This window comes from Protomyctophum bolini (assembly GCF_963924005.1).
Source record: "Protomyctophum bolini genome assembly, chromosome: 3".
NCBI classification, from domain to species: Eukaryota; Metazoa; Chordata; class Actinopteri; order Myctophiformes; family Myctophidae; genus Protomyctophum; species Protomyctophum bolini.
The window spans coordinates 48,100,108-48,117,613 of NC_137864.1; the positions used below are offsets into that span (position 1 = coordinate 48,100,108).

Genomic DNA, 17,506 nt, shown 5'->3' on the forward strand with positions numbered 1-17,506 from the left:
CCGAAAGAACAAGATTGCGTTTACAAGTGGCTGAAATGAGTTCTCTCAGGATGGTGGCTGGCATCGGCCTTAAAAATGGTAAGGAGCTCAGTCACCCAGAAGAGACTCTAGAGTGGAGCCGCTGCTCCTTTATGTGGAAAGAAAGTTCAGACCAAAGTTTGCGCTCTCTAGTACGGATGCCTCCTTCTCCCTAGGGAGGTCTTCTCTCTATAGTACGGATGCCTCCTTCTCCCTAGGGAGGTCTTCTCTCTATAGTACGGATGCCTCCTTCTCCCTAGGGAGGTCTTCTCTCTAGTACGGATGCCTCCTTCTCCCTAGGGAGGTCTTCTCTCTAGTACGGATGCCTCCTTCTCCCTAGGGAGGTCTTCTCTCTAGTACGGATGCCTCCTTCTCCCTAGGGAGGTCTTCTCTCTAGTACGGATGCCTCCTTCTCCCTAGGGAGGTCTTCTCTCTAGTACGGATGCCTCCTTCTCCCTAGGGAGGTCTTCTCTTCTCTCTAGTACGGATGCCTCCTTCTCCCTAGGGAGGTCTTTTCTCTAGTACGGATGCCTCCTTCTCCCTAGGGAGGTCTTTTCTCTAGTACGGATGCCTCCTTCTCCCTAGGGAGGTCTTCTCTCTAGTACGGATGCCTCCTTCTCCCTAGGGAGGTCTTTTCTCTAGTACGGATGCCTCCTTCTCCCTAGGGAGGTCTTTTCTCTAGTACGGATGCCTCCTTCTCCCTAGGGAGGTCTTCGGGGCATTGACCAGGCTAGGAGGCGGCCACGGGGCAGACTGCAGTAGGTACCAGATGAGGGAATGATATCTCCACACTGGATTTGACCCACAACGTGGATCCAGTTAGGAGTAGCTAATGTGGCCTGGGAAAGGGATGTCTGGGATTCTCTGCTGGAACAGTTATCACTGCAACCTGACTGAAGTGAATGAAGATGGATGGATGGATGAATGGCCTGTATTTTATTGAGCTTTTTAGGTACTCAAAAACAAAGCTAACCAATCATTTACCACCGATACCGCCTTTTGACGCCTCCTGGTTTAAATGCCCTCCCCGGCCGGTTTGCCTTTTGACACCTATTTTAATATAAATTGATTACGGTTCACAACTGTGTTTTGTACGTGCTCGTAACACTTTTTTCGCACGCAGTGGCAAAAGAAAAATAAGACTTAAAAAAATATATAAGAAAACGGAAATGAAAATTCCGCTGTCTTATGCAGTCTATGGGAACACAGTTTTTAGAATCATAATATTTCAGATTCTTCTTTTTGGCTCAAAACAAGCTTGATTTGCACCTAATGTCTCTAAACTATATGATCCCAGGTTATTACATAGCGGCACCCGTTACATAGCGGTAATTCACTTCCCGACTGTCGGTTTCTGGTTAAAACGGCTTTCAAACTAAAAGGTGTCACAGTATTAAATTCAGACATCAGATGGGGGGTGTTGGCAGTAAACGGGTTAATGAAATAGACTAGAGACCGTTGTGACATTTTGGAGAATTAATAACAAGCTTAAAAATAAATACAGGATGATCTGTTCATGATGATGGTCTCAGTGCCCTTCTTTACCTGGTTTTCATTCCAGGCTTAACCTCTGTAACCTTGTCAGAGCTGGCCACCACTCGGACAAACACCTCTCCGGCCTCTGGGTGGTTCTGTCTCTTCAAGTACTTATTCACACGGTCCTCTATGTACATTCCCAACCGCGTAGACTGTAATCCTACACACACACACACACACACACACACACACAAAAATAGGAAAAAAGTTCAGAAATGAGCAAGCATTTTGCTGAAATATTTTGCATGAGAGGGAAGTCTGGAGCTCTCTGGTGGAGCTGTTGCTCCACCGCGCGACCCGACTACGGCTAAACAAAGTTGAAGATGGATGGATGGATTTTGCATTAGCTCTAATAGCCATGGATGGAAACCTTCATTTTCAAGTACAAAAAAAAAGGAAAAAAAGGTTTATATCTGTAAAAAAAAAACATAATCCAAAATGGCATCCCGGAGAGCCAGTGTGTTGTCCAGTGGAAACCTCGTATGAATCTGATCTCAGGTCAGAATGGGTTAAATATCATACTGTGTCGTACTGATACAGCGTCGCAGTCGGGTGTCCAAAACTAACTTTTCAGGAAATGGAAAAACAGAAACTATGGATCCATTTCCAATGTGATAACCTGGTGTGGATCTGGAATGGATCCATTTCCAAAGTGATAACCTGGTGTGTCTGATTTGGGCATTTCAATCATTGTTTTAGTGACATTTACAAAATTCTTTAACCCATTCTGACCTGAGATCAGATTCATACGAGGTTTCCACTGGACACACACTGGTCTGATTATAACCCATTCTGACCCGATATCAGATTCTAAAAATGTCAGTCGTTGTTCGATTTTTCAAAAATAGCAGACCTACAAGCTCGTAGCGCGCCACTCGGTGGCGCGCTATGAGCTTGTAGATCTGCTGTTTTTCAATAGCTAAAGCATATAACATGATGCTAACACCAAAACGGGTTCCCGGTCAGAATGGGTTAAAAATATTGAAATAGCTATAGATCTATAAGCTCACGTTAATTATACAAGTATATTAGATACACAGCGTGTGCCCGACAGCCACAATATGCAGTCCCTATATCGGGGTGGCTTATGTTACTCAGTATCTTCTTGTTTACCTGAATGTTCGTTAAACTAAAGTGCATTAAGTTACCGACTTCTGAATAATGCAAGCCAAGTGTCCCTGAAAAGCAGTCCAGGGAAGCAAAAGTCAGAAATACAGTACGACGTAAGACGGGAGCATACTCACTTTTTGCAGAAAACTTATTGTCCTTCCTTGTTTTAGCGCTCTTCTTCAAACAATTGTCACAGATGAATCTAGAGTGAGACAACAAGGTGTTTTGTCTTGACAAGAGAATAAGTTCTACTAACTAGGGTTGCAAAATATATCACTTCATTGACATCGCAATGTACAGTATAGGCAATGTAAGTAAGGCTTATGACACATTATCTCACACTCCAATATCACAATATAGTCGAGTCATCTTACCCAGACGGCCAGATGACGTCGTAGTGTAGAACACATATCTGGTGCATCTTCCGTCCACAATCTTTACATTCAACAAACCTGAAGAAAAAGGATAAGAGAACCTTGTTTTGTTTGTTTGACATTTCAAAATCGATTTATCTTCTGCCATCAGGTTCATCAATAGTTAAGAGAACCAATTTTATTCTCAATTTGAAGTTCAATGTTCCTCTGCACACACATTTGCAGGTTTTCCACATGCAACAGAGTCTAGCCCATTCTGACCGGGCACCCATTTTGGTGTTGGCATCATGTTATGCTTTAGCTATTGAAAAATAGCAGATCTACAAGCTCATATCGCGCCACCGAGTGGCGCGCTACGAGCTTGTAGGTCTGCTATTTTTGAAAAATTCGAAGAACGACTGACATTTTTAGAATCTGATCTCAGGTCAGAATGGGTTAATCAGACCAGTGTGTGTCCAGTGGAAACCTCGTATGAATCTGATCTCAGGTCAGAATGGGCTAGAGGTGTCCCTATTCTGGGCATGTCATAATGGGCAAAGACTCTGTGAAAAGCCGACATCTGGCAAAAATACATCTACAGGCTCATAATGCGTCGTCTTGAGATGCGCTATAAGCATGTACAGTAGATCGTATATTTTATTCTCAGTGAAGAAACTTGGTGTTAATCGTTTTTCAGTGAAGACACTACTTGGTGTTAATCTACATCTCTTTGCAGAGGAGACATAATATGTACCTGTCAAATCAACCAATAGTTGTAATTATTGGCTGCATTGCCGGAATGATAATATTGAATACCTTTTACCATAGGATAATATATTGGCTTCCAATTAAACACTTATATCTTGTAAAACCTTAGCTGGTATCACTCCAAATAATAACACTCACTGGGAACTGTCTGTGTGTGTGTGTGTGTGTGTGTGTGTGTGTGTGTGTGTGTGTGTGTGTGTGTGTGCGTGCGTGCGTGTGTGTGTGTGTGTGCGTGCGTGTGTTTGTAGACTTACGGTTCAGCATCTAATGTGTCATTCTTCTTCCTTTCAAACTGGTCTTTCGATATCATTCTGAACAAGCAAGACAAGTGGTAAGACAAGTGGTAAGACAAGTGGTAAGTGAGAGATTAAAATTATCATTATTCAGACTTAAACAGATGCCTTTAAATTTACTAATGGTAGCATTATGTAGGACATGAATGATTTGTTGGAAGACTTGTAAGCAACTTCGAATCATTCGTCAAGTATGAAGATGTAGCGTGCTGTAATGTTTGCTCAAGTCAGAACAATGTCCTTGTCTTACGTCTGTGGCTGAGCAGGGTCATCCCCTAAGGTCACACTCTCCCCCTGGATCTCATTGAAGCACTTCTCACAGAAATGATACCTGTAGGGCGGCACAAATAAAACACGTCATGTCACAATAGCTAATGTTTCGTTGCAAAACAGTCACTGTTGAAGTCGTTTCTGTCCGCACGTTCATTCGTGAATGTCAAATAATGCAAATGTGTTGCATTGTGCATTTGGGAGATAGTATAGGGCAGCCTGGGCAGGCAACAGAGAGAGAGAGGGGGAATCCCCAGCTTTCATATTGTGAATGGACCATGCTGCCTGTCTGGTTATGCTGTATCATTACATTACAGCCACTGCACATGCTCCATTCTGCACAGTACCCTGTCAAAATTCCAGAGGTGCAGTTGCGATATTCATACAGCAGGGGGCGCAGGGGAACACAAGACAACTAGCTGGTCATCTGCTGGCTTACACAAGAAGCCAATTTCAGGAAAACAGCATTTTATCCCCCCCCCCCCCCAAATTAAGGGGAGCGCTGAGCGAGCGTGGAGTGGCGTGGGGAGGGTGGATCAACATGAGCGAATGAGCAAGCGGGATAAAAAAGCCGTCGAGAGCGAAGAGCGGATTTCTCGGCCGCTCCGCGCCGCTCACATGCTCTGGTGACGGAATGGAACGGACTGCGCGTTGTCCTGTCCAACGACGCACACACACGTTCATGGGAAAAGGGATTTATTTCGGAGGGAACGTCATAATGACAGCACCACAACAACAATAATAAACACAGGTAGAGTGAGAGAGTAGTGCGTAGCGATGTTGCCATGGGAGGTCAAAGTTAACTGAAAAAGGGAACTCAGTGTGGAAGCATTTCAGCTTAGTCGTCGCAGACACAAACGATGCCACTGGTTTTGTGAAGCGCAAACGCTGCGGGGACCTTATGCAATGAAAGTATGCCCCGCTATGTGGACATTATGCCGATGTCAATCATCAATGGAAAAATTGAATATCAATAAAAGCTATTGTTGATAACTGTGAAAAAGGTGTGTGTGTGTGTGTGTGTGTGGCGGTGTGCCTGACACCATGGAAGTATAGTATGTGCATTACAAAACCAGACTTAAGAAAAAAGTACAAAAAAGTGGGAGGACATAATCAGACTTTCATGAAGTAGTATTTTGCACCGATTGCACACAAGGCCCCAACACTGGCGGGCTGAACTGCACCAGGCTTTAAATTGCTTTGTTTAGAGCTGCAGGACAGATCCCACAGCTGAATGACTGGGTATTGTGGTTAATGTCAGTATTTAGTTGTGTGAATTGTGTGGCATGTTCAAAAACCTCAAAATTGTATGGAAACGGCAAATAACACGCATGAATGTTGAGTCACAAACATACCTGTTCTGGTAGCTGTAGTATGTGCCTCCAGTAGGTATAGTGCACAGCTGTTTGCCATAGCAACAGAGGGTTTGAGGGGAAAACTCGTACTGCAAACAAAAAATGGATGATAGAATCACATGAAAACTTTTAAACAGGTAAAATGCACCATTTTATTTTATGCAAGCACACTTCATTATGCAAGATCTCACCCCCGTTTCCCATGATGACCTTTTTTTCAAGTGCTCCCAGTCTTGTTAGGAACAAGACTTAATGGTTCTGTTCGATTATAAGTAGTCTCTTTATAGTTCTAACTTTCTCCACCTTCTTCAGAAGCAAACGGTGGATCGTTCGACTAAGACATCACATTACAGGGGTGTACACAGATTTCAATGCCTCAGAAGAACATTATACACACCATCTGCTTTTAGAATCACACCGCGCTAAACCAATATTTCTCATTCACATGTGTCGCGTTTAGATTACAAGAAGCTGACTTTTTCTTTGTATCTTCATAAATGCAGCCATACGATGGTTCTCCACAGCATTGCCTTACCTTCCTCCCGCAGCAGTAGCCCAGGCCCTGCATGACCGGGTCGATCTCGGACTCAAACACCTCGGCCAGCTTGGAGCAGTACTTGTACACGCGGGACGTCTTGCGGTTGTACACCCAGGCGTTGTTGAACATGAGCCAGACGTCCTCCACGTACTGCCAGGGCTCCTGGTACTGGCCGGTGTCCAGTTTGCGCTTTATGGTCGACAGGTCTATGGGGTTCTTTACGATGTCAAAGTAATCCTGGAGATGAGACATCAGTGCAACGCACACGTCAGTGAGCGTATGGAATCGTTTCATGATGTCAACATTTTCAAGATAGTGGCCCATAACCCATTCTGACCCGAGATCAGATTCATACGAGGTTTCCACTGGACACACACACTGGTCTGATGAACCCATTCTGACCTGAGATCAGATTCTAAAAGATGTCAGTCGTTCTTCGATTTTTCAAAAAATATCTAGATATAGAGATCTACAAGCTCGTAGCGCGCCACTCGGTGGCGCGCTACGAGCTTGTAGGTCTGCTATTTTTCAATAGCTAAAGCATAACATGATGCTAACACCAAAATGGGTTCCCGGTCAGAATGGGATAAACCCCTCTTTTCCCGCTGTGGAATGCACTCGAGCTCCTCGCATCAAAACAATGAGCTTTAGTTTGAAAGTCTCTCTCTCTCTCTCTCTCTCTCTCTCTCTCAAAGAAGAAGAATCAAATACAAGCTTTTCACAACAGTAATGGAATACAATGACATTTCTCTGTTCAATACTACCAAAACGTATGTTCAAAGTTGTGAACGTGTTGTGTTGCCTACCGGAATGCCTAGCTGCATGGGGTCTACGGGTTGTCTGAAGGGCAGAGACTCTGGGTCCTGCCTGTAGAGAGATTCCAGGGTGGGCATCAGAGCCTGGCGTAGCTCCTCTGGTTTAAAGACTGGAAGTGGAATAGAAATAATTGGAAAAAAAGTCAGATCAAACTATTGAGGTAGAGAAACGGCACATGGAAAGCATTTTGTCCTGTTCCTCTGAACTCACTTTTCCTTCCACGTGATTGAGAGGAAGGTGAAGAGGTTGTGCCGTTAGCGCCTCCTTCTTCCTCCTCTTTGGGTTCCATCTTCATCTCTGGCTTCTTATCGTCTACCTCCATTGCCTCCTGCTTCACCACTGGCTCCTCTTTCTTCATGGACATCGAACCCGAGTCCTCCTCGCTCTAAAGAAAGGGAGACAGCTCATTGTAGGTCACAGGGGTTTGTTCTGCCCGTGCATGGTCCAGGCGTGTCAACCCTAGAATGTTGGTGGGATCCATAATCACGCAACATGGACATATGACCTATCGAGTGAAAAACTATATAAAATACTAGTAAAATAAGTTATAGAGGGCAAGTATGATGTTTTGAGGCATATAATGTTATTAGCCAGGGATCCTTTAAAGAAGCGTTTGGTTTCTGTGGAAAGAAATGGATTCTGAGTGCAATGACCTTAAGAGAGTCATGATAATGGATCAGATGGATGGCAAAATGAATGACTCAACACCAATGAAAGATTAGTTTGGTCTCATTTACTATTTTATTGAGAGCCATTCCACCAACCTCCATCTTGGGCTCCGTTTTGCCACCGGCAGCCGCAAGCCGCAACTCCTGCTGGTTGTGGCGCGGCTCCATTTTGGTCTCCTGGATGGGCAAGTCGGCTCCTGCGTGCTGTGAGTGCAAGTCAGCACTGGCGGCTGAGGCTGGGGTGGGCACCCGGTTATCTAGACTCATCTAGAGGGAGAGACAGCGAGAGGTTAGGGAGAGAATGGATGATAAAACATGAGGTGTAATATCGGCCGACATCGGCTGGTCCACACATGCAGGGATGAATCTAAGTCACGCATGATGAATGAAATCCCATTTGCAAAACAGTGCTCCCAAAAAGTCCACAGATGGAACATTCCCCAGTTGTGATGGAGACATCCCCATGAGATGGGCGCTATAGTGGAGATGCAGTTACAAGGTAGAATGGAGGGTTGGCAGTCAAGAGTTTAAATGGAGGGTTGGCAGTCAAGAGTTTAAATGGAGGGTTGGCAGTCAAGAGTTTAAATGGAGGGTTGGCAGTCAAGAGTTTAAATGGAGGGTTGGCAGTCAGAGTTTAAATGGAGGGTTGGCAGTCCAGAGTTTAAATGGAGGGTTGGCAGTCCAGAGTTTAAATGGAGGGTTGGCAGTCCAGAGTTTAAATGGAGGGTTGACAGTCCAGAGTTTAAATGGAGGGTTGGCAGTCCAGAGTTTAAATGGAGGGTTGGCAGTCAGAGTTTAAATGGAGGGTTGGCAGTCAAGAGTTTAAATGTAGGGTTGGCAGTCAGAGTTTAAATGGAGGGTTGGCAGTCAGAGTTTAAATGGAGGGTTGGCAGTCAGAGTTTAAATGGAGGGTTGGTAGTCCAGAGTTTAAATGGAGGGTTGGCAGTCAGAGTTTAAATGGAGGGTTGGCAGTCCAGAGTTTAAATGGAGGGTTGGCAGTCAGAGTTTAAATGGAGGGTTGGCAGTCAGAGTTTAAATGGAGGGTTGGCAGTCAGAGTTTAAATGGAGGGTTGGCAGTCCAGAGTTTAAATGGAGGGTTGGCAGTCAGAGTTTAAATGGAGGGTTGGCAGTTAGAGTTTAAAGGGGGTGGAGGGCATGCAGAGGGTCTCAGTCTCACCGGCGTGGTAGGGGGCTGAGGCGGGGGCTGAGGCGGGGGCTGCGTCTGTGCAGCTGTAGGGGGCTCCGCCTGGGTTTGGGGCTGGGCGGGGCGGGGTGGGGTGGAACCCCGGGGCGGGGTGGAACCCAGGGCCGGGGACGGACCCGGGCTGGGGCCAGGGAGGGTGGGGGTGGAGCTACGGCTGGAGGGCTGGGGGAGCGGCAGGTTAGTAGCCCCCCCAGCCACGGAGGCAGAGGAGGAGGAAGCAGCGGGCGGAGGCGTAGAGGAGTGCAAAGGGGATTGGGAGGAGGGTAGCTGGGGGGCCATTGAGGGGCCAAGTGCATTCATGGGAAGGTTAGCGCTCTGCTGCTGCTGCTGGAGAGAAGGACACACATACAGACAAAGGGCAGGCGAGTCACATACGATAAAAGACAAGCAGACAAACATACAGACACAAAGGTCAGACAATGACAAACACATGTAACACCGCACACAAATAATTCATTTAGAGATGTGATTGGCATGGAAATAAATGAACCACTTGAACCCTATACTTGATGTTGGTTGTGTTCTTGGGGGCCGTATACTTTGTTAACCGTATTCCAACGGGCTACACTAAATATCTTTGTGGAAAACAGCCAATGTATAAGTTCACAACATGTCATGTTGCAAGCTTGTAGATCTGCTTGTTTTGGGACTGTTCCCCCAGAATAGGAAAGCTAGGGCTCAAGTGGTTAAGCGCAGGTTACAGCTAATATGTTTTGTTACAGTGATTTTAGTTTAGCACCCCAGCACCTTGTCCGACAGAGAATCATTTTAGTTGCTAGTTTATCTGCCACATTAACAGTGATTAAGCGATGACGGTTTGTATCCTTTTGCACACTGCTCCTTGTCTCTCACCTGCGTGACCGCAGCCTGTGCAGGGGGCTGGCCTATGCCAGGCCCCACCGTTACATTGATGGCCCCCGTTGCGGTGCCGGGAGGGAACTGGGTCTGGGCCAGGAACTGTCCCTGGTTGGCAGTCTGGCCCACCACCATGCTGCCTCCCCCATGGGCTGCCATCATGCCCTGGGTCTGGGGCATCCTGGAGGGGGACATGCCCATCTGAACGGGACAGAAGGACGTCACCAGCAGGACAACAGCCATTTCACGGGAGTCATACAGTACATCCATTGAAATGCAATGTACAGAACAGACATTTCCATTGCACTGGTGCTTCCGTAACAAATACGGAAGGAGGATGTTTTGCCTTTATGATATTCATAATAGGCTGGCATCATCAGGTCCCCCAGGAAAGTAGGCAGACATGAATAATTATGGTAGTAGAGCGATTATGACTTCGCTATCTCAGGGTGATTTTTTTTAACGTATTTTTTGAGGGGCGCCACATTAACGTCACATTAACCTGGTAATAAACCATTTATCTTTTGGAGCATATTCCAGTGTGCAGACTATTATTTCACTAGAACTAACCATTTGGATGCCTGTCCATACAGCTTAACCCATTCTGAACGGGAACCCATTTTGGTGTCAGCACCATGTTAGGCTTTAGCTATTGAAAAATAGCAGATCTACAAGCTCATAGTGCGCCACCGAGTGGCGCGCTATGAGCTTGTAGGTCTGCTAATTTTGAAAAATCGAAGAACGACTGACATTTTTAGAATCTGATCTCAGGTCAGAATGGGTTAATCAGACCAGTGTGTGTCCAGTGGAAACCCTCGTATGAATCTGATCTCAGGTCAGAATGGGTTAAGGTGTACTGTATATACTGTAATACTGACCAACCAATTAGTATGTTCCTGTCCATCTGGCTAATGGAATTTACCTGCATTACTAGCCAAGAATTGTGGACATGACAATGGTTGGAAGTATTGCATCATGAACACAAATGCACCCATCATAAGATCTTTGCACTAAGCCACCAGTTTTCAATGGTATCAAAGCGGCACCGACGAGTCTGCCCTGACTTTGAAGCATTTCACCCACCAAGACTGATTCAATGATTGTTTAGGTCAGGGGTGTTCAACTGATTATGAACCAGGGACCACCACCACCCTGACTAAGAATCAACCTGGGGACCACTGCGGTGTTGGGTGGGGGGATAATATGGGCGTGGTGTTGTGGAAAAAGTCTGAAATAATTAAATATTGACAGTTTTGTTTAATTTGTTAATTTGAGGTGAATTAAATCAAGCCCTTAACAGTCAGTAATTTAATGTATATGCTAGCATTCCGGAGCTATTCCTTTCCAATGGTTGCCCTTACTGTGTTCTCTTAACCCATTCTGACCTGAGATCAGATTCATACGAGGTTTCCACTGGACACACACTGGTCTTGATTAACCCATTCTGACCTGAGATCAGATTCTAAAAAATGTCAGTCGTTCTTCGATTTTTCAAAAATAGCAGACCTACAAGCTCGTAGCGCGCCACTCGGTGGCGCGCTATGAGCTTGTAGATCTGCTATTTTTCAATAGCTAAAGCACAACATGATGCTAACACCAACATGGGTTCCCGTTCAGAATGGGTTAACCTTCCATATTAAACTCATACAGTAGATAGCAGACACATGTGATTGCATGATTATATATATAAGAACAATTCCTAATAGACTCGACCAGTCAATCCGGTCAACACTTTCCCTTGAAATTCAAACTCCCTTTCTGTGGAAGTTCCTGACATCCGACTTCCCAGTCAGTAACTGACAACATTGACGTCATCATACATCACCAGGACATTTTGTGAACTAGTTTGCATCCCAACTAGTGGTTCGATAAGCCAGTTGAAAGCCTCTGGTTTAGGTCACTGCTTCTCAACGTGTGGTCCAGTGACCCCCCAGGCGTCCTTGATACACTTGGGAGTGTATAAATGGGTCCAATTGGTTTCCATTCATACATAAATTAATTAATTCTGCATTACGCTTTTATAGCTGTAGATTAGGGTCAAATAGATTTGTTTTAGATTTAGTTTTTAACCCATTCTGAACGGGAACCCATTTTGGTGTTAGCATCATGTTATGCTTTAGCCATTGAAAAATAGCAGACCTACAAGCTCATAGCGCGCCACCGAGTGGCGCGCTACAAGCTTGTAGGTCTGCTATTTTTGAGAAATCGAAGAACGACTGACATTTTTAGAATCTGATCTCAGGTCAGAATGGGTTAATCAGACCAGTGTGTGTCCAGTGGAAATCTGATCTCTGAATCTGATCTCAGGTCAGAATGGGTTAAATGAGTCCATTGCCTGATGCATATCAAACCGGCGTTCCCTGGAAATAGAAGGGCTGCTGGTTTAGGCGGCTGATGCTGTATGTGTAGTTTGTTTCTCTCACCGCTGGGACGGAGCTCATGTTGATCTGCTGAGGGTGGTTCATAGGTGACGCAGCACGGACTCCCATGGGTGCCTGAGACAGCTGGACGTTGGGCAGCGCCATGGGGTTGAACTGATTGATTCCTAAGGATGACATTTGGACCACAAATCAGGCAACGGAATAAACAAAAAATAAACAGAAACACAGCAGGAAGGGTCTCAAACAACAAGACGGTCACAGTTTGAGTGCAGGATGAAAAAAAGTACCTGGAGGAACCTGCATGCGATTCATGATCTGATTTGGCACATTGGGCATAGGCACAGGTCCATCTGTAGACAGAGATGGTAGAAGAGGACATTTGAGGATTGAGAAGACAGTGAAATGTTTTCTTGAAGATCTGTCAATGGTGATTAGATGCATTAAGATTTAATATTCACCCACTTTTTCTCCCCAATTTAGTCATTATGCCAATTAGTTCCTCCCCACACACATTGTTGTATGCTTCATATAAGAGCAGGGGTAGAGGCACTTTCCGTGCAAGTACAGGTCATGTTCTACTTGCTCAAAGGTCATGCCCACTTGCCCAAAAGGTAATTGTGTACATTATAAAGTGATAGGTAAAATTTGAATTACTGTTCAATTTAACATTTTATTCTTTCTGGAGCTGTGCGATTAAAAAAATAAAAAGTCATACACTAATGTTTTATGCCAAATACCTACATAGCTATGAATATGACTATGAAAGCTTATTTGTTTAAGCGTAGCATCAGTGAACAATGCTGTTATCGCAGTATAGTCTTCAGTGCTCCAATATACCAGTAAGACGCGCAAACGCGGGAAGCGAACGCAGCTGAGACCCTGCAGATCATGTCTGTCTGTCTGTCTGTCTGTCTGTGTGTCTGTCCGGCTGTTACTGTATATGTGGACCTGGCCCCTTTTGTGCCCATATATGGAGCTGAGTGGACCTGGCCCCTTTTGTGCCCATATATGGAGCTGAGTGATTGCTGATGCAACACACTCCATATTTGGATAGCGGGACAGACAGACAGACAGACACACAGACAGACGGACATGATCTGCTAGGTCTCATAGTAAGTGCTCACTGCATTCACAAAAATGAACAAAATGTTTCTAACAATTTAGGCCAGAATATTCACTGAATTTGTGCAAATCTGTCTACATCCATTGTTCCTGACAACATTTAGTTTTTTAAAGAAACCACCCAAGTGGAAAACAGTGGCACTACAAAATGACGATGCAAGACAAAGAGGCTCAGATGCTAAACTATTTATCTGCTCTGAGGAAGGAAGGCTAATGGCGAAAACACACACGTTTTTGTCTTGCATTGTCATTTTTGGAGTGCCACTGTTTTCCACTTGGGTGGCTTCTTTAAAATGTGTCACTTACGCAGCCGAGTACCCACCACTCAAAAAGCACACCTGCTCTATATTCGAACAACATCACACAGTATGTGTGAGCATACTTCAGAGTTCTTCCTAGGGGTTTACAGACTACAGAAGTGCGGCACTCACTCTGTGGCCTGCTGGGGCCGAGCGCGTTGGGCTGGAGACCCGGCTGGGCCCCCTGAGAGGTCAACGGGGCTTGGTTGATGATCTGTTTCTGCAGCCGCGACCGCCTCTTCTCCTCCAGTTCCTTCTGGATCTTGTAGATCTTCTCAGCCAGGAAGTGGTAGTACTCGTCCTGGAGGAACACAGAGACCCAGAAGCAAGGGGATGGAATTAGACGCATTACACGTATGAATTAAACATGACAGCGGAATTAAATTATAGACCGTTTCAACAGCCTACTGTTGCTAGCAAAAGTATGAACACCCATGCCAATTGAGCAAATTGAGCAATTTTAAAATAGTAATTTATTCTTACACACATTTATACAGTATATTGTAGGCTTGCTAGTCGGCTGGAATCCGATGGTAATTCGGACAGAGATTTAGTCCGCCATGCGGGAACAACGGTCAGACTAGCGCTGCTCACGCGCTGCTCACGCGCTGCGGTTATGGTTAGGGTTTGAGGTAGGTTGTCAGTATAATGACTGTCGGACCAATAATAGTGTCGGAACTAAAGCTGTACCAAGTCGGCTAGCTAAGAGCAGTTTCTCTGAAAATTAAGATTGTGTCCCCAAGAACACAAAAGTTCAAAACATTGTTCAGGAGAGTGGTATAATATACCCAAACCAGTGAATTAAATCAAAATAAATGAAATGACTAACATTTCTTTCAACATGTAGTTACTCCCAACGACTCATTAGTTTGTAACAGGGTGGTGGCAAAAGTGTAAAGCCCAAACCACAGCAGCTGCAACTCCTTGCAACTAGTCGCAAGTCCGGTCAATCATGTCAATGCAAGTCCTTGCAACTGCCGTTGGTAATAACGGTTGCGAGTACTAGCAGCATGTTGCAAGGAGTTGCGTGGCGCATCCTTGGTGCGGTTTGAGCTTAACCGCAGACATTATGGAAGAGTTGTGTGTATCTCGAACAAACAGAGGAGCATGAACTTCACCTCAAAATGACTACACCTACCCTGCTGTTAGCAGACTCGTACATGTCCCCCTCCACCTTCCTGGCGTAAGCCACCAGGTTCTCCATCCGTCTGTCCTTCAGAGCTGCCGGGTCTGGGGTGGGGAATATGGCTTGAACTCTTAACAGCCAGAAGACAAGGAAAGAGAGAGAGAGAGAGACATGGAACCAGTGAACATTTATAACATTCAGAAAAGGAAGTACATTATTTTCTACCTTCCCCCCCCCCCCCCCCTCCCATCCACTGGCCACAGCAGCTATTTATAAAAAGCAAACAATAACGGTTGGCTACCTGCCAAATGAGCTGGTACGGGGGGGGGGGGGGGGGGGGATGAATTTGCAAGCCTTTGACAAAATGTAAGTATTAAGTACGGTTAAGTTGGTTTGTTGCCACCGTTACTTTAGTTTTCCCACCCTGATAATGAACCACACAACTTGTGTTCAAGAACAGCTGTATCTTCTCAAGCAGCAGCACAGCAGCAGGGTTAGGTTACCAGACTCACAGTTTGTGTACGAGGTGGTTGCGCAGGTCCTGAGTGACGTGCTCGTGCCAGGATTTCCGGGTGCCGGTGGCAGAGAGGGGTGCTGCTGTGGGCAGGTTGCCCGGGGGCACAGCCGACCCATCAGGCAGCAGCTGACTATAGAGGAGGGAAAGCAACAGAGACAGGAGGAGGAGCGGGGCGAGAGGATCTATTGAGTACAACTTCGATGTTGACCTGCTACAATAGAACATCGATCATGTCGAGCCTTAACCCATTCTGACCTGAGATCAGATTCATACGAGGTTTCCACTGGAGACACACTGTCTGATTAACCCCAGTCTGACCTGAGATCAGATTCTAAAAATGTCAGTCGTTCTTCGATTTAAAAAAAAATAGCAGATCTACAAGCTCGTAGCACGCCACTCGGTGGCGCGCTACGAGCTTGTAGATCTGCTATTTTTTAATAGCTAAAGCATAACATGATGCCGACACCAAAATGGGTTCCCGTTCAGAATGGGTTAAAGACAGGTTGCCATGGCTTTGTACTTTTTCTGTTTTGTATGCGTCCATAACTCCATATGGAGTCAACATTACTCTAATAGACCCACAGGTGTGGTTAATTGGTTATACTATGCAAATATGTCTTCCCCGTGTATTTTTGGTTTCTTCCTGAAAGATGCAAGCTTTTGAGTCAATGGGCCCCAATCGAAATACACCACTTAAGTGATGTACTAAAACCCCGGATCAAAACGTTTCAACAAAACCATTCCAGACCATCGGAACTACTAGACAGACATAATTTTATGTAGGATGCCGCGACTAACAGTACATTTTTCACACGAGAAGAAAATAATTAGACATTTGTGCCACCGGACCATGCCGACGCAGGACTCACTTAGTCACACCGTTTGGGCATCAGAGAGAGTTGTTGGACACATAATAAAAGTGTTTTTGAATAGGCGGGATGTAATAGCGTAAAAGGGATAAAAAAGAATGAGGGTATTATAGCTGTTCTAAAGGAAATATAACATACTTGTTAGCATTGAGTGCATTGGGGAGCGTGGAGTCTTTGTGCAGGTTTGTCTGCTCTGACGTGGGAACGCCCATCGCTGTGCCTCCAAGGGCTATCTGGTTAGCTGGAGACACGAAAGACAGTCAAATATTTAACACACACACACACACACACACACACACACACACACACACACACACACACACACACCAAGTAGCTACTGTATAATACACTCGAGGCTGATTTTCACTGATATTAATGGCACAACATTGCTGCGGTTTGGAGCGAGGCACTTCTAACCGCATCACTTAAATGGCAATAATAACCGTAAACAGACACCTTTGAGTGTAATATTACACACTTATACAACAGTTCTCAACGATAAAAGTTCCATCTTTTTTTATTACTAACTTAATATAAACAGAACATGCATTTAAAAGGTGAAAATAGACAAGGTTGTAAGTCCTAGTTCCATATTATTGCTGAGATTCTCTGTTGCTTGGGGGAGAACCTGTAGCTTACTCGTAACGGACTGTATGAAGGTGGCTGGTCTGAGTGGAGGAGTCAATCACACACAACAGTTTGGGTGCCGGCCGGGGAATCTTTTCAGAATAAAGGCGCTAGAGTGCCAAGCAGATGAGGGGAATTCTACTCTGAAAACCCCCGCCTTTCATTTCCCCCCCCAAAACCGTGTGGTGAAATCTTCCTTTACTACTATCACCGTCGTAGAACTGATCTCTTTAGAAGCGTTACCAGTAAGACGCGCAAACGCGGGAAGCGAACGCAGCTGAGACCCTGCAGATCATGTCTGTCTGTCTGTCTGTCCCGCTGTTACTGTATATGTGGACCTGGCCCCTTTTGTGCCCATATATGGAGCTGAGTGATTGCTGATGCAACACACTCCATATTTGGACACACTCCATATTTGGACGTATAGCGGGACAGACACACACACACAGACAGACAGACACGCACAGACAGACATGATCTGCTAGGTCTCATAGTAAGTGCTCACTGCATTCGCAAAAATTCTAAACGAGATGCATGATGAAGTCAGAAATTAGGAAATAAGGAAGATTGTCAACCCATAAACTAGGAAGCCGCTGTAAAAAAAAGAATTTAGCGACCCTGTTTAATACCTTAAGACATGTCCACACGTCCCGGGCACCCCGTGGTTTCATTTGATAGGACGTGTGTCGACGTCCTAGGCAAGTGTTTAAATCTGAAGTTTTCTCAGAAGATTCTTCTCGCTCCTTACTTTGATCTGCCCGAATGCTAATCTTCCATTATC

At 45.3% G+C, this 17,506-nt stretch overlaps 1 protein-coding gene across 4 annotated transcripts in view; it reads right to left on the reverse strand.

The window, feature by feature from the left end:
* Positions 1 to 17,506, reverse strand: part of crebbpa (CREB binding lysine acetyltransferase a) — a 73,797-nt gene that overhangs the window by 11,996 nt on the left and 44,295 nt on the right. For 2 of the 4 annotated variants that reach the window (XM_080759182.1, XM_080759181.1), the window contains exons 6-23: positions 16,237 to 16,339; positions 15,225 to 15,359; positions 14,725 to 14,842; positions 13,719 to 13,887; positions 12,453 to 12,515; positions 12,208 to 12,329; positions 9,782 to 9,985; positions 8,903 to 9,256; positions 7,822 to 7,992; positions 7,268 to 7,442; positions 7,048 to 7,166; positions 6,239 to 6,478; positions 5,704 to 5,792; positions 4,329 to 4,409; positions 4,040 to 4,096; positions 3,039 to 3,116; positions 2,799 to 2,866; positions 1,564 to 1,714 (exon numbers count right to left, since the gene is read on the reverse strand). In XM_080759182.1, coding sequence (XP_080615308.1) covers positions 1,564 to 1,714; positions 2,799 to 2,866; positions 3,039 to 3,116; positions 4,040 to 4,096; positions 4,329 to 4,409; positions 5,704 to 5,792; positions 6,239 to 6,478; positions 7,048 to 7,166; positions 7,268 to 7,442; positions 7,822 to 7,992; positions 8,903 to 9,256; positions 9,782 to 9,985; positions 12,208 to 12,329; positions 12,453 to 12,515; positions 13,719 to 13,887; positions 14,725 to 14,842; positions 15,225 to 15,359; positions 16,237 to 16,339 — 2,497 coding nt within the window. The remainder of the gene's footprint in view (positions 1 to 1,563; positions 1,715 to 2,798; positions 2,867 to 3,038; positions 3,117 to 4,039; positions 4,097 to 4,328; positions 4,410 to 5,703; positions 5,793 to 6,238; positions 6,479 to 7,047; positions 7,167 to 7,267; positions 7,443 to 7,821; positions 7,993 to 8,902; positions 9,257 to 9,781; positions 9,986 to 12,207; positions 12,330 to 12,452; positions 12,516 to 13,718; positions 13,888 to 14,724; positions 14,843 to 15,224; positions 15,360 to 16,236; positions 16,340 to 17,506) is intronic. The other 2 variants (XM_080759183.1, XM_080759184.1) reach the window with 2 other exon arrangements.